The following is a 17,589-nucleotide window of genomic DNA, read 5'->3' as shown; positions in this document are numbered from 1 at the left end:
ACATTCTTTGGCAAAGTTCTTTATAATAATCTTCTCAAAAGTTTTGTAGAACATTGTTTTGCTCTATCTCTTACTGCTTGAAAAATAAATTTTCTATCTTACTTTTAGGGGGGTTAATCAAAGAATCGTTCATACCATAAGAAAGAGCTTCTTACACTGTGAAATTTCTCTGAACATAGTTAACCAGTATAATTAACCATTTCGGCGCAATTAAAAAACGCGTGTTTTCATACCTTTGGGAGTGCTGTGAAAAGGTGACAAATGTCCACAGAGAGGTAGAAGGAAGTGCGACATGTCCTAAAAGTGATCAGAATGAAGTATATGTAGTTCGTTCTAAGTTATCTAAGTTATCTAAATAAAAAATTGAAAAAATTTAGTCACTGCCCCGTTTTTGTCACCCCTAAATTCATCATGGGGGTGACAAAATCGGGTCATTACTGTATATCAATTTAACATCGCTTTTATTTAGTTTTTATTTTGCGTAGTTCATTGCGTTGCAAAAAACTATACCGATTTATTTATACGATCCTATTGACAGTATCTCCCAGTCATGATTCAAACATAGGACGACATGGATTTTTAGAACACTGCCATACATCGAGGTCAACTGGGAGGTCGCGTCGGTTTTTCGTTATTTTTATGCGCAAACATCATTAAAAGAAGTAATAAGGTTTATATAACAGGATGTTTCAGGATATTAAAAATATAGAAGAAATAAAATTGCAAGCATACTTGTATTATATTCATAGAAATAATATTTGTTATATGCGTTTCATTGATTATTAATAATTAAAATTGAAATATTATTGGATAGACAACCAAAGCAAGCAATATGTGATATAATCTTTTTTCGCTTATAAATTTCGTATTAATCACTGTAGACTACGATATTAACTGAAGCAGGTGTTTTTGAAACACCAATTAAATTTGTTCCTTTCTACGCTCAGTACTTTTAATAATTTCCTATCGCAAATGACTTCAATTTTACGCCACGCACCAGTAGTGTTTGCTTTGCAATAGCGTCTAGATTTCGTTGATGATCCGCGTTGTAATGAATCTCCAGATATACTAACTTAGATACGAATGAATAACAAACTGTATAGTAAATTAATGCGGCTAATTTATATCGATTATATAATTTGCTTAAATGTATTACCCTACTTATCATTGTTCGTGATGACGTTTGAGCTGTTCATTGGTTCAGATAATAAAATAAGGTATGACTTTTAATGTTAAAAATGCTTGGGGTCCAAAAACTTGCATCAACAATTTGGAAAACGATATTAACTATTTTTTAAGATGATTTCCATTAATACGAATGAAATACTCAAAAACAATGTAATAAATCCTAGGTAATAACCTGTTTCCAGTATTTACGCTGTCACATTTATAATGTTTGCATCAGCGATTCTAACGATTAATATTGTTAAACGCCTTCATTTTCCGTTAGATGTTTCCACTCACCGTTTAACTCATTAATTTTGACAGAAAAAATGAGCTTCCTTGTTATTGAACGAAGTCTTTAGTTTCTGAATAGATTATACTGAAAAAATCATAACTTGTCACTAAAAATATCATTCCATTGAGCATGCGATACGGTTTCGTTACTGTACTGTGTATTACTCAAAAAACTTTTCTCGGCTCATGTAATTTACAAGATTGTATTACGATTTCTAAAAATTGTTTTTCGGAGTAAAATAAACCGAAAATAGCTATTATCCAAAAGAAAAGTAAAGAATGTAAGGCTTGTTCGCGACAAAATTTGGACACCCCTAAACACACACAGCTTTGGAAATACATGAACAATGAGTGAAATATTTTGCAGAGTGGTGGACGTATGTCTGTTCTTTCTGAAAATATAACACTTGTTTATATTACAAGCGCTCAGCGTAAAATGGCGTCGAAAGAAGAGCAGGTGCGAAAAGAAATTGTGTACGGTCGCAATGAAAATCCGGATCTCTCGTTAAGAAAATTTGCCAAAAAGCTTGGATTTCCTCCAAGCACTGTTCACAGTGTTTAAAAATCGTTAGATACTCGCTTAACAACAGCTAGGTCGAAGGGAAATGGAACAAAAATGGATCTGAGGAACCACCACAAGGATGCGAAGGTAAAACAAATATTAGGGAGGAGACCAGATCTTTCTGTACGTACCATTACCAATGTCGCCAACATTCGTGCACATATCTAAGCAACGACAAGGCATGAAATCTTTCAAGGTGAGGACTGTGTCAAACCGTAATGATAAGCAAAATACAACGGCCAAAACACGCGCTCGTAAGCTTTATCGCGAATATTTAACGAAGTTTCCACGCGTTAAAATGGACGATGAAACGTATGTCCTAGAAGACTTTAAACAGCTTCCTGGTATGTCTTTTTACACTGCCATGTAACGGAATGTCGTTGCAGAGTATTTTAGAACAAAGAACAAAGCCAAGTTCCTCAAAAAATATTTAGTGTGGCAGGCCATTTGCAGCTGTGGTCGAGCAAGCAAAAGTTACATTACTACGGGAACGGTTAACAATGAAATATACCGTGAAGAATGCCTGCAGGAACGATTGTTACCGTTCCTACACAGCCATGATGTATTCTCGCTGTTTTGTCATTTTGTCGCTATGCCAAAGATGTTTTCGAATGGTATGATGCTAATGAAGTGCATATTGTACCGAAGGAGGCGAATCCACCTAACTGTCCAGAGTTAAGCCCCATCGAGCGGTATTGGGCTTTGGTGAAGAGAGAGCTGTCCCAGCACAAACAACAAGCAACAACTGTAGATAAATTTCGAAAATCTTGGACAAACGCAGCTAAATTGGTTGCCAACAAGTCTGCACTAACCCTCATGGTAAGGGTAAACTACAAAGTTCGCCAATTTTTCATGCAGACCAAATAAGTAATGTTAATTTGTTTGATAATTATTAACGATACACACATAAATGATATAAAATTATTTCATGGATTAAACTTCTAGCAAATTTGTTTTATTGCAAAATTGAGGTGTCCAGATTTTGTCGCGAACAAGTCTTAATCGCACGAGAAATGCTTTTTTGAGTATGAGAATTTTAGTGTATTCGCTATGTGCTGCTATTTTTAAAAACTTATTCTATTTGTGAAGCAGAATAGGAATTTATTAAAAAGTGAAAAAGACATGCAACACTTGCCACAAATTCTCACGAATATTCCAAATGAGAAGATCTATGAGAGGTCGTTTTGTACACATATATTGCGAATCGTGAAATGCACATAGAAGGGACATGAAAAAATAACAATAACCGAAAACGTTGACTCGACTTTCCCCCCTTTGTCCACGTAGACTTTTCTTATGTAAAATTCAACAAACAAAAATGGTAAAAAGAGCTAAATTCTGTTTTCAACTTGCTTTATTCAGGCTAAGCAATCAGCATCTTTGAGTACTAAGTACAAGAAGTACTTAATATAACAAGGTATGCGCTTTGGTAAAGTTCGGTGCATGTCGAGTTTTAACGTCGATTAGACGTCTTTTGTCCTATAATTAGACGGCTTTTGTCCTATAATATCAGTGTATTAATATTTGAAAAGATATCAATCGTTTTAGGAACTGACGTCTAATAATACCACTAAAACAATTGCGAACAACTAACTTGCATAATGTAAAAAACAAAGCCTTGGTGCACTTCGGTAACCAAGACGATTGTGCACATCCAATGGCCACCGTAAGATGAGGCGACTGTAAGGATAGTGATCCGTGAAAGAAGTGAGATGTGGTGACATTGAGGGCCTTTGCGTTTGGAGCTTGATCGTCTGTTTTTATACGACCAACTTTGCAGCCAACGGATAGAGTACAGGACAACTGCAGGGGTAGGTCTACGATCCTATTGACTCTAAAAGCCTCTTAGAAGATTCAAGATTAGAATCTACGACAGCAGGCTTGCTAGACCATGTGTCATGATGACATTATGTCATGTATCATAATGACTTTAGATTAAGAAAACAACTACACTATTTGGTTTACTCTACGGAAAGAAAGTTGGGGGAATGTAGCTAGCGTCTGCTATGTGCCTGATATATCCTACTGATACTCTTCTTTAATTGAATCCAGATGAATTAGGTTACCTACACTTAGGTAAATGGAAACGTTGAACAAATGCCCCTATTCTGCATTTCGAACGGATTGGTTTTTCGAACGAAAGTGGATGGTATTCTGCCAACAAAATCAAATGGGCAAAACAACAGCGTATGTTTTAAATTTCCTTTATATTGTGTCGCCAGCACTAAATTGGACTTCCGAAAAAATGGCAAACGTTGTTTCTTTTAAACCTAGTGTCGGAAGTAGTGCGCTGTATAACAAATGAGACGTGCTATACAGCGCACTACTTCCGACACTAGCACCCTTACTCTTGTTTTCGTTCGAATAATATTCGTTCGAAAGTTAAGCCGATTCGTATTCCTGTTTTCGTTCGAATCAATTCGAACGTTCGATTCCTTTTGTTCATTCGAATATGAGAATAGTGCTTCCCGATTCGTACGAATGCAGGATACGGCCGTAAACAAGAGCAAAGGTGTAGGTTTAATGTACGGTACGGAAGAAAAATTGTTTGCCTTTTTTCGGAAGTCCAGTTTTGTGCAGGATACACAATAAATTCACTAGATGTGAGTTGTTAACCTATCGTTACTTTCGCAAACTTTGACTTACTCGTATACAAATACAAAATAGAATGTGCTCGTATACTAACGCCGTTTAGTGACCAATTTATAGAACCCTAAGACAGTTCTTTATTGCTAAAATGTCAAGATATTACAAGATAAAGTTAATACCTCACAATAGAACTCACGGTTTAAAAATTCATGCAGAGCACAGTGGAACATTCAAAAGCCTAGAGGTCTCTTATGTATCAATTTTCGTCATAAAAATACATAAGAGATGCGAAACATAAGAACGATTTTTGCTCCAGTCAGTAATATGGGTTACTACTGCAAATTGAAGAAAACTCTGTTTGTTTACTTCCATGAGCGTGAATTCATGATTCTAACATATCAGTGCATGATTTACATTTGCTGGTATCATGTTTATAAAATATGTTTGAAATACTAACTACCATAAGCAATAATTTGCTTCGTTCTTTTAAATTAAACAGGTATAAATGTGTGACATCTATCATTAACTTTAGATCCTTTTTCAAAATTCCTGATTGATTTTACATGACAGAGTTCAATCAATATTTTTTTGCAATTTACTGAAATCTGAAATTATCGATACGTATCAATTTTAGCACACGAGAAACAATCACATGTAATAGGATTTGGCCAGTAGTTTTTCATTGCGATGGTAGGCAACTACCTCCTCGAGGTTCAGATTTAGAACGCTTAGATTTCACTCATAGATTACGGCGACGTGCCGGGGGTCGTAGGCTGATTCTGATGTCTATTCAATGCATTTCCCGGACCTTTTTATTTACAGATTTTTCGAATAGTAAACTGAAATAGTAGGCGAATAGCAATCTGATAGTAATGCAAGCGAAACGGATCGTTGGAAGATAGTTGGTTCTTTTGGTATAGATCCGGAAACTCACGAACAGCCGTATCACAGATGAACTATTTGTCTTCGGAATAACTTTCGATACAATTTGCAGTTTGGGAACAGTGCTGTAATCAAAGGAAACCAACACTGAGGACACCATATTATCAAATGCATTCAAGCGTACGCAAATGAAAATAGAGCTTTTTAGATATAAATCCCAGAAGCAAAGAATATAAGTCTTAGTTGAAGTTTAAGTGTTAGCAGTAATAGCATCAAACTGCGTTAGTGCAAAGGAAAAGATGACAATTGGAAAATTTGAAATATTTGTTGAATAACTCTACAAAATACAACGTTGTCTAAATAACACGTATCTGATATGATATATCAGGGGTATTCACGTAGTGCTTGCTATGCTATAAACAAATAACAGCCCCAGTTTCTATGGAGATGGAACTGTTACGCGAGTAGCACCAGTATATAGGTCACATATAAGCAACATAGCAAACGCTTCGTGGGGTATTCAATTACAATTGAGTATTCAAAACGATCTAATCAATGTCATTATCATCGAAAATTTTGTTTCGTATTTTTATCTCTTTCGTGTGCTGCCTCAGACTTGTACTGTGTTTTGCGAAGTCATTCAATATAATCTTAGATTATTGAAGCAACTAGATAAATTCTTTAATAATCTGAGATATAATGCACTCGAATGAATGCGTCAAAAAGTCCCATCACCTGACGGAATAGCACCAATATTTCTCAAAAACCTGGTCGAAGAATTCACTACAACATTACAATGCACTACAACATTACAAAAATGGAAAATTCCCGGAAATTTGGAAATCTTCGTATTTAGTCCATATCTTCAAATCGGGAATAAAATTGGACATCCGCAACTACCGTGAAATAACCATTATCTCCTGCATTCCTTACCTAATTAAATCAATTGTAAAATGAAAGAATAATTCAGCAAGTAAAACACAGAATTACAAGTCAGCAACACGGCCTTTTTAAAGGTCGCTCTACTATCTCAAATTTTCTGGAATTTATATCTTTCCCTTTAAATGCAATGGACAATGGCAACCACGTAGTAGCTAGCTACTAGCACTTTAGTAAGACATTTGATTAAATAGACGTTCCATTACTACTGTTCAAGTTAGCAAAAATCGGAATAAAACCCAAACTCCTGAACTCCAAACTCCTGACTCCTGGGTTTCCCCAGGGTTCTCACTTTGGGTCTCGTAAATGACATTTCCTTCTCACTTAAGCACTCCAAAGTACTTGTATATGCAGATGACATGAAACTATTTATGGAAATAAAAAATGTTCATGCCAATTTACAGAACATTATAATACTATTATTATAAACAAAGTAAATAGAATACTTCAGTCAAAATTTCAAAGATCCGTACACAATAAAACATTTATACATTACATATATCAGATCACATACCGCGTTATACGAAGAACGCGTTGGATCTGTCCAGAAACAATTTCGACTATACCCGCTTCGAAAATTAAACTGGACAGTATTTCCATTACCATCTTATGAAGCACGTTGCATGCTCATCCATATATAAACACTTAAAGAACGCCGCAAACAGGCGATACTTTACTTTATCAATGACATTATTCCTGAACGAATCTAGTCAGCAGAACTGCTTTCGCAACTGAACTTTTATGCGCATATAACCTTAGAACTCGAAAAATATTTATGAAAAATTCACATAGAACCTACTACGCGAAAAATGGACCAGTAAATAACATAATGCGTTTTTATAACCAAAATTACGAAGGAATTGGCCTCACTATGTTCAGAGTTCAAACATCATTACTATTGTATGTAGTCTACTTGAGCTGACGAATAAGTAAATAAATAAATACAATAGATCATTGAGGATAGCTAGTTTTGGAGTGACAGCAGCTTGCTTCTGGCGCTAATGTACATCAAATCGTCCATATACACTAACGCTAAACGCAAGTTGTTACTCCAAACCATCTACATTCAATTATCCATTATTAAAATATTCTGTCATCTTTCTCTTTTACGCACTCATACAAATGCCCATATACAAACGCAGCTGAAAAATTGCCAAATGTTTCGATGTTCTGCACTTTTTAACATTCCTATTCTGATTCACCCTAATAATAAACTATTAAAGGTGGTAGCAGCGTATGGTATGGTAACCGTCAACGCAAGTGATGTCTACTTTTTTCCAGCGTTCTGATTATATTGCTGTGATTACTTACCATGCGTAAACTTTGCAAAAGAGACAAAATCAAAAGGGAATGTTTTACCACTTTTTGTCCATCCGATTGTTAAAACTTCTACCTCTATTCTGCGCCAAAAGCGTAAACACTCGGTGTGCTAACTTTAAGATTTCTTTGGACGAGCCCGCAGACAATTAATTTTACATAAAAAAAAGTTTTACTAATCATTTACTCATTTACCCCATGGGTATGACATGGGGAAGGCAATGAAGAAGCGTCCAACATCATCTCAAGTTCCCACCTAGCGCCTCCACGCGGCTATACCCGGTAATGCTCTATTCTTAAGATTGAGTAGCTGCGCTAGGAGGAGCGATGTTGCGTGGTTTCCGGCTGTTTAATCTCACAACTGTGGTTTTGATCAGACGGCTGATCCACTCGACCTTGTTGGTGGGTAAGCATATTATTTTAATTAGGTATTTGTTTCGTTCCAGCTCATCAAACACCTACTGTATATAGTGGAAACATTAGCTGTATTTTTTTAATAATGTATGTACATGGGCGTACTGATGGAAATTCAAATGATGCAGCCATATTTGATCCGAAAGACTGCTGATGAGATTGTTCTATTGCTATCCATATTTATTTCATTTCAGTATATAGCATATATTCATTATATGCATTATATGATAAATTGAAGGGAAAGTCGAAATACAAGGGTATCATATGAGTGGAAGACTGGAGGATGGAGTGAGTAGTCAACCGGAATCACTAGGAAACTCCTGAAGGTCTGAAACAATATTTGTGTTGCGCTTTTTGAACAAACAAACCATCACGTGGGTTAAAGTCGGTGCAGCAAAAATGATTATTACATGGAAGGATCCTATTGGTGAAAGGAGATTCTTATAAGCCCGAAATGCGCACAATTGGTTCTGCTTGTGGTTCCGCCCATCCCCTTTTGACCCTTCTGCAACGGCTAAAGTGGGAAATTCATGTGATAATCAAATTTCACATTCAAATTCGAACCGGATCTTATAGTTGAGTCCAAAGTGTTGCATTTTGTTACGTTACAATGTTGTTCCTCATTGCATAACAAATCTATGTTCATTTTTAGGAATTTTTGTTTTTTTATAAAAAATTTATAAAATATATTTTATAAAAAAATTTTATCAGCAGTTTAAGTACACCCAATTGCACTTCAGACCAAAATAAATATCTTAACTGATTTGCGTCAACTCAAAAGAATAATAAATTTGGTACATGATAGTTAAGGGGATATAGATTGAACTGAAAATTGATTTTTTTTAAATTAAATTGATTTTGTTTTAAATTTTACGTTATTTCCTAAAAAAATCATTTTCGTATTGTGTTTTAAAAAATTAATCAAAGGTGAGTGACTAGATAAAATGCGGATCGGCTACTTGCTTAAGGCCAATGAATATGTTTATGCCTAGATAACTAGATACAATAAACATTGAGGGGAAAATTGAAACCAGCCACTTGAATAACATAGCTCCGCTTACAGTGAACCCTTATTGGAGAAATTTGGAATAATTTACAGAAAGTCTGTGTTATTGTAAATTAGACCAAACATCTTCGGTTTTACGCTGCATAACTGCTATAATAATTTCAGAAATTACCTGCTCGCAGGGCGTGTTCGTTCACTTTGACTCAATGTTGATTCGTTTCACAGTACCGTTTCAGTCGAGCAAAATTTGACAAAGTTATATATGGGACATTTGTAGAACCAGTTATTAACTACAATTTTGCTGAATAAAGTTTTACTGCATCTTTTGTATTTACGGTGCTACAATACTAGTATATTATTAGTAACTAAATGAATGCTCATTTAGTTACTAATGACGTACTAGCATTGTAGCATCGTAACTACAACTAATACAGCAAAACTTAATTCAGCAAATTGAAGATGATAACTAGTTCTTCAAATGTTCCATATACAACTTTGTCAAATTTTGCTCCACTGAGACGGTACTGTCAAATGAATCAAAATTGAGCCAAAGTGAACGAACAAGCCCTGCCTGCTCGTAACTGCTACCTATTTCAAATGTACTTAATTCAAATGTATGATACCTAATTGTTTCGGTTTGAATTGGGATTAACATTTAATACACTGCTAATATGAAATGAACAAGATACTCGACGAAACTTATTTCAAAGACGGTCTGCATTTTACATTGGAAAAAATTTGATTATTTTTTTCTTTATAAAAATTGTTACTTCAAATCAATGTTATATATCGGAACCATGTGCTAGAACGTCATCGTTTACACGCAGCAAAGTTAGGATTTCGTATGTTTTTAATGTTTCATAAATAATAAATTGCTTTTACATGCAAATATATAGTCACAGGGCGAAATAAAACTGATACTTAAATTTAGAAAGGAACAAAAATTTAGTCGGCTGCGGAATCGATAACAATCATTTGGGAATCAATTCCGTTCTTGGTAATAAGCTGATTACAATCATTCTTCAGTTGTTTATCAAAATCTAGCTGATTTTTGGTGTCATTTTCTGGAGGATTTGTTTCCAAGCAGTTTTCAGAAGTAATCTTTGATACATGCATGGTTTTGTTAGAATTTGAACATTTGGAGCTGGTAGTTTTTAACGCTGGTGACGAAATCGGTTTTTTGCTTGGCGTAGTGCTTGACTTACGCTGACTTCCAACAGTAGCGTCACTTGTTTTTATGGTAGATAATGGTCGGTTCGTTGTAGTTGACGCTCGATTCGTTGTAGTTGATAGTCGGCTCGTTGCAACTGGTGCTCGGTTCGTGGCAGGATTTGTTCTCGATGTAATGCTACTAATTTTGGAAGTAACAGTGTGCTTTGAAGCAGTAGCCTGCATAAAAAATAAAAAAAATAATAATTAGTTCAATATACCTACATATTATATTACCACAGAGATGTTATCGACAAAAATTGCTGCGGTTTTGTTCAAACTCGCTATACTTTTACCTTTTGTAAAATCATTAGACATAATTTTGGGGCCTATTCTAACAGTCACCTCACGTAATTTTTTTAGGTGAGAGCACAATTTGCTATTCTGAAAGTCACCTGGGTGACTGTACAAATCGTACAAATCAAATGGGGATTGTAAGGTGCAGTTAGGGTGACTGTAAGAGTACGACCCGTGCGTGAAGTGAGGTGAGTGAGGTGACTGTGAGAATAGGGTCCTTTATATATGACTTTATATATGAGGTTGTCCTTTTCTGAGTTAGGCCAGCAAATGCGATTTTTACTTGATTTCCTACCTTTGAAAAATCATAGCTTTTGAAACCATAAACCGATTTAGAGCAATGGTGCTCCAAATGAAAGGTATTTTAAGGGATTCCTAGAAAAAACACTGAGGTAGAGCTAAAAATTATGCAAAAATATCAAAAATATTTGATATTTTGTGTTTTTATCAATCAAAATTAAACACGTCATCAAAAACCCTATTTTTTATGTTTTTTTTATAATGTTGAGAATTTTTTACTATTTTTTACATATCAAAAAATTAGAGTTCTATAATTTTTCGTTTTCGAGATTCAAAATAAGTTGGGCGGTTCGTTAGTTGGGCGTTCACTAGTTGGGCTGAAATGTCAAAATTCACTGTCAAAATGAATCATTTGAGGGGTCTAGAAATCCGATTCAAGATCATACTTATTGTTGCTCATGGGATAATCCGCTGGACTCAACGTCACTGATTACGATTTAGTTAGAGGTAACGTGGTATATTTGCGCTTTGTCGCAGTTTTCAAAATCATAGACTAAAAATAATTTGCATAACCCTCAGGAAATTTCAATCAACTGTCAGTCAGCCTAATTAACGGACACGACTCGACAGTTGTGGCCCAATTAACGAATTCTGGCTGTATTTCAATTTACCTGAATACTACTGCTGCTTTTATTTGCTGTCGCTGTGGTTGTTGTAGACGTAGATGTCACTTTCCCTGTTGTTTTATTCGGAATAGTCCGTGGTTTACCTGCTGATGATGTGGAGACTGTACTTGTTTTGCCAGATGGCGAAGAGGTTGGCCTAAAATAATAAAAAAAAAAAAAATACCACAATAGATCAAAATAATGGTCGCAGTGGTCAAATCTTCCGACAAAAAAAAAAATAAAAAAAACATAATAAATCTCGGTACTCTTTGAGCAAGGGAGGACACCGCAGCGCTTAGTTGCAAGCGGTTATGCGGGTGGCGGATAGCATGGCTGTTAAGAAGTCTGGAGTGCCCCTCGTCGTTATTTCTATTTTTTGAAGATATTCCTTTCTATATTTCTTGTTACCAACATTGTCATAAAGAGAACAAAAGGTTTGCATTATGCACAACCAGGGATACCAGACTTGCAGATTTCTCTGCCAATTCCAGATTTTTGGAACGGTCTTGCAGATCATTATAAATTTGCAGATATTTGCAGTTTTTCTGACTTTTATTGTTTTGGTGCAAATTTTTGTTCGAAGCTCTTTAAACTTTCACAGACTTCCTAAAAAAGTGTGCAGATTTTCGCAGATTATTTTTAAACCAGAAAATTCGAGTAGCCGGAAAACTGCTCGATTTTTTCGGGTTTCGAGCAGTTGCAGACATTTTTTTAGAAAATTTGGCATCTCTGTGCACAACAGACGCGTGATTCATTTTCTCCCGAGAAATGTTCTGATTCTCAAAGTTTACTAAACATTTTTTGGTCCAAATTTCGAGTCGGATAGTGCGAAATTGTAGATCTCGAGTGACAAAGTGGCTGTTCAGAGGAAACCACTTAATTTCGCCAGTGAAACCCGAGTTTTGTGTATAACAGACGCGGTTTGTCCTAGACATAATCTCAATACCGTATCGTTCTTCTTTGGGACTGTTCCAACTTTTCTACTTTTAAACAACCCCTCGGTTACTTCATTTTAGAGAAAGACTCACTTCACGAAGAAAGATAAGAGCAAAAAGCAGTTACTCAATTCAGTTGTGTTATGACCGTAGTAAGAAATACACCGTTGTTATTAAACCTAAACCGCACACTTAAAAAAAGTGCCGAAGTCAGCAAAATTTTGCCGAGATTTGGACAGCCGAGTGTTCGGTAAAATTTTTTATGATGCCAAACGTTAGTAAAGATCCGTAAACGTCGATTTGCAAAACTGGAATTTTTACCGAACGCTAGGCTGTCCAAATCTCGGCAAATTTTGCTGAGTTTTTTAAGTGTGCATTTTGTACATTCTATACAATTTCGATCCGATCCCATTACAGTGTCACAGTGAGTGACGACCGTGTTTATCTTGTCTACATTTCATTATAAAAGTGCCGTTAAAATCCCTACTCAAGGTTTTATTTCGAACATAAATTTGGTCCGTACCGAAACGGATAAGTGAACCATTACCTCAAGTACAATACCGCAAACGGACAAGTTTCATCCCGTTGCGTGGCGCAATAACAGTTCGAAGTGTAAAATTCGTAAAAAACTTTAATACAATGTCGCCTGTCGGACGTACACCGAAATCGAAAAATGGAGAAAAAAAGTCGCTCTCTTCTGAAATCGTGCTTTTTCCGAAGCCTACACAACAGGAACCTTCGTTGTCTCCACGTTCTTCATCATCGCAAAGTGGATCCTTTCATGGTTATGATGAACTCGATCAGGAACAATCGACAAACATGCACTTAAATGGACTTTACCGTCAACGCAAGCAAGTTCATCAGAAAGTTGTTCGAATTGGCCAGACGCTGGATGAACGTGGGATGTTGGGAATGGCGCAGTTGAACGTTATGTCTAAAAACCTATCGGCAGCCTATGCAGAATATAGCGCGTTTCATAGTAAGATAATGGCTTTAATTTCGGACGAACATGTCGAAAGAGAAGAAAGTGTCTATGCCGCGTTTGAAAAGTTATACAATTGCATCTCTGTAGTAGTGGAAGAGATGATTTTGGAAAACAGAAAGATTACAAGCCTGTGGAAAAACAAGTCATTATACATCAGCAACCTTTGAAGGCTCCAATCCCGACCTTCCAAGGTAGCTATGCTGAGTGACCGAAATTCAAAGCCATATTCCAGGACTTTATGGCAAAAGTCAGGTGATAGTGACGCATTAAAGCTCTACCACTTGGATAAAGCGCTAGTCGGGTCAGCTTTGGGAATTTTGGACGCACGAACATGGCATGGCATGGCAAGCATGGCAAATACTCTCAGAGAGTTACGAGAATGAGAGAGTGATTGTGGAATCTCACATTAATGGGTTGCTATCACTCAAGAAAATGACTTCCGAATCACACAAAGAACTTCGCTTGTTGATTGATGATGCTACACGCCACGTAGAAGATCTTCGCTTTCAGAAGCAAGAATTGTCTGGTATTTCTGAACACATGGTTGTTTTCCTTATAGCAAATGCTTTAGATAAATCTACGCGCAAAGCTTGGGAATCTACGTTAAAAAAAGGTGAGCTGCCAAAATACGAACCGACTATTTTATTCCTGAAAACCAGATGTCAGATACTCAAAAACTACGACACAGTAACCCACCAGCTTATTCCACAATCATCGAAACCAAAAGCCATGTACACACCGGTAAAGCCTTTGCTCCAGAAAAGCTACACCGTTACCATGAATCCATCTAAGCCACCGCCGTCGAGTACAGATTCATGTGTATTTTGTGATGGACAGCATCATAATTTCCTGTGCAGTACGTTGAACAATCTTAAGGTACCTGCGTTAGGAAAGAGCTGATAGGTGGATTAGCCAATAGGACAGGTCGACGTGCAACGTGGCGCATCACGCCACCGAACCACGCCATCGAGTGCACCAACCAGGTGCTAGGGCGCGAAATGCGCATAGATAGGCATAATTAGGCAACAAAACAGAACCAGCGGCGTTGCTCGCCCTCTTTCTTGAATGTACGTTTTAGGTGTACGCATGTAATAAAGTGTTCAGTGAAGTTTTTAAAAAGCTTTTCTTCGGAAAGAAAAGAATAACTGGTGTCAGAAGTGGGATAGTGCGAGTGGTGTTAAAACGTAAAGAAAATCGTTTAAAGTGACTGCCACAACAGAGACCTGAAGTTAAGCATCAGCCGCATTAGCCGAGGATTATCGATAACGCGACGACGCCAACAACAGTGACGACCGCTGAGCAGCCCGCCACTACGCAGCCCAACCGCCGGATGCTACCTGCATTCTGTGAGTAACTATACTTCACACTACATTTCAAATCAAATTTCACAATGCCAGACACACGAAGTACTACTGAGATTGAGCATCTCCGATTGGAGATCGAAGAGTTGAAGAGACAACTCGGAGCTCAACCGTCCCGAAGGGACCGAGCTGAAAATGCGTCGGGAGACAATTTCCGACTCCCGGACGCAATCAAATATATGTCCGAATTTTCGGGCGACAAAAAAGAACTAACGGCCTGGCTCGAAGAAGTCGACGAGGCATACAACATGTTCAAAATAAAAGATGAAGATGGTGTTGATTCGCTCAATAGCGTATATATGCGAGCGATTAAAAATAAAGTTAGAGGTGAAGCCCGCACTATTTTGTGCGTCAACGGCAACCCAAACACAATCAGAGCAATAAAGAATGTACTGATAAAGCATTACGGAGATGAGAAAGATTTTGCCACAAATCTCAACTCATTATTCGCCGTAAAGAAAGGTGAGAAATCTCACAATAGATTCTACAACGACATGAAAGAGTTAAACACTCTTTTAAAAGCTAATTTGAACTCCCAACCTTTAACGGGACACGAAATAATAGAAATTATAACTGTTACTAAATACCTGGACAATATCCACGAGCCCTTGGGCTCCATTATAAGAAACTCAAAACCCAAAAACCTAGAAGAAGCACACCAAGCCGTACTTCTAAATGCGAATGCACAAGCACGCAACAAACCAGTGCCAGCCTCGCAATTTAACCAGAAATATTTCAATAAACCCAAACCTTTCAGACCGTCTAATGAACAAACAAGCAATTTTCGCTCATCGCAACCTAACACCCCGCAACCCAACACGTCACACTTTAAAACCACGTCCGCAAACACACAATATAAAAAACCATCATACAGGCCGTTAGTGCGAGCCGAAACCCATAACAACGAGATAAAGGAAGTAGAAGTAGAAACAGACGAAACAGACACTGACGTCCCCGAAATGAACCCCGACGACCTGACGTACTCCGACGAAGAAGAGTTAAATTTTCACCCAGCCAGGGGCGCTCGACCGAAAACGTAAATTTCATACCATACGTTCGCCTCGGCACTTCCAAAGGAATATTAAATTTTCTCGTGGCCACCGGAGCGAACAAATCGTACATAAACCCCGAACACGTAAGAAAATATCGACAAGTGACTAACCCATCAGTCATAACAAACAAAAACGGCAAATTTTATATCGACAAAATTGTAAACGCAAATCTTTTCCCGGAAACCTTTAAAAGCAAACTACCATACCACTATGAGATATCAGGCGGACAAAAATCAGAAAACTGACTTTCACTAATCCGCCTAATGAAATTTTCTATTGATAGCAAACACTTCAATTAAGAAAAATCCAAAATAGCAAGTCTCTAGTCGATCTTGTTTCTGAGATAGAGGCTGTCAAAGTTGAAAAACGATATGATATATACGTATTTTGCCATTAAAACACGTTTAGTTTCAAATCAATTTTTGAGCACTATTTCCAAAATTTAATCTTATGTATCATATATCATTAGAAAGGTAATGAAACGAGCTTTCCGAAAAACAAATGGTTTAGATGGCTAGAGTAAAAATAATAGCGATAAAAAGCATGAGAAAAAGAAAAATATGAAAAAATAAGATAATTTTCTGCTTTGTTAGTCGAGAATTTTTTTTCTCTAGATATCTCCAGGTTAATTCCTCCTTCTGGTTCAAATCTTAGGTATATACTATCAACTTATGAAAGAATTACGTGCCACCATGCGCCACTCTGCGAAATATAGTGTTTTGAAAATGGTGACTAGAAACCATGGGAGATTTCAAGACTAAATATATTTCCAGCGAATAACAAACACGAATACACACACACACACACACACACACACACACACACACACACACACACACACACACACACACACACACACACACACACACACACGCGCACACACACACACACACACACACACACACACACACACACACACACACACACACACACACACACACACACACACACACACACACACACACACACACACACACACACACACACACACACACACACACACACTCACAAACGCGCGCGCTCAGCCAACTAATCATACTTAGAAACTGGATTAAACAGATTTCAAGTAGTATGAAGTATTTCACCATCGAGATTTCCTCCTTACAACAATATTGGAACTATGAAAAAAACATGCGCCCCTTCTGCTAAGTTCATCGAAGAAACGTCTTCGAAAATTTTAAATTGCGATGCATATTGAGTGGGCTGAATTTTTAGACCTATGGCCTATTTCAAGATATCTTCTAGATCTGCTGAACTTATGGACCAATTTCGGTAAATCTTACAAAGCTTATATGGGACGAATGAATAACTTAACTGACCTGATAAACTTCATTAAGTTGAAATATTGTTAAAAATATCAATTGGCGGGCAGTTTCTGAATTTCGTTCGTTTTTAGGCTTGTTTTTCCCGTAGTGCAATGAAGTGTTAATAAAGCCATTTTCAAGTTTCGAAATTACTTCGAAGTTTCTAAATTACTTCGAAGTTTCGAATAATCTTAGAAAAGAATAACCACACTAGTCGACATAACAATGCATCAGATTGCACAAATAACTAGAACAATTAAATAATGAAACTATAAAAACTTGTACGAAATTATTACTTTTATTTAAATATATACAAAAATATCCAGAACATCAAAATTTATTATGTTGATTCTATGTTGAAAATGCATCTTTTT

The 17,589-nt window shown here is 36.8% G+C and overlaps 1 protein-coding gene across 1 annotated transcript in view; it reads right to left on the bottom strand.

The window, feature by feature from the left end:
- Positions 1-771: 771 nt before the first annotated feature.
- LOC128743811 (serine-rich adhesin for platelets-like) overlaps positions 772-17,589 on the bottom strand; it is a 202,740-nt gene continuing 185,922 nt past the window's right edge. Inside the window, exons 12-13 of the mRNA XM_053840484.1 lie at positions 11,585-11,735; positions 772-10,556 (exon numbers count right to left, since the gene is read on the bottom strand). Coding sequence (XP_053696459.1) covers positions 10,113-10,556; positions 11,585-11,735 — 595 coding nt within the window. The 3' untranslated portion in view covers positions 772-10,112. The remainder of the gene's footprint in view (positions 10,557-11,584; positions 11,736-17,589) is intronic.

The sequence above is a fragment of the Sabethes cyaneus genome, chromosome 3 (genome assembly GCF_943734655.1).
Source record: "Sabethes cyaneus chromosome 3, idSabCyanKW18_F2, whole genome shotgun sequence".
Classification (NCBI taxonomy): Eukaryota; Metazoa; Arthropoda; class Insecta; order Diptera; family Culicidae; genus Sabethes; species Sabethes cyaneus.
Note: the sequence above shows the minus strand (reverse complement) of the source record. Positions and strands in the feature narration are given on the sequence as shown.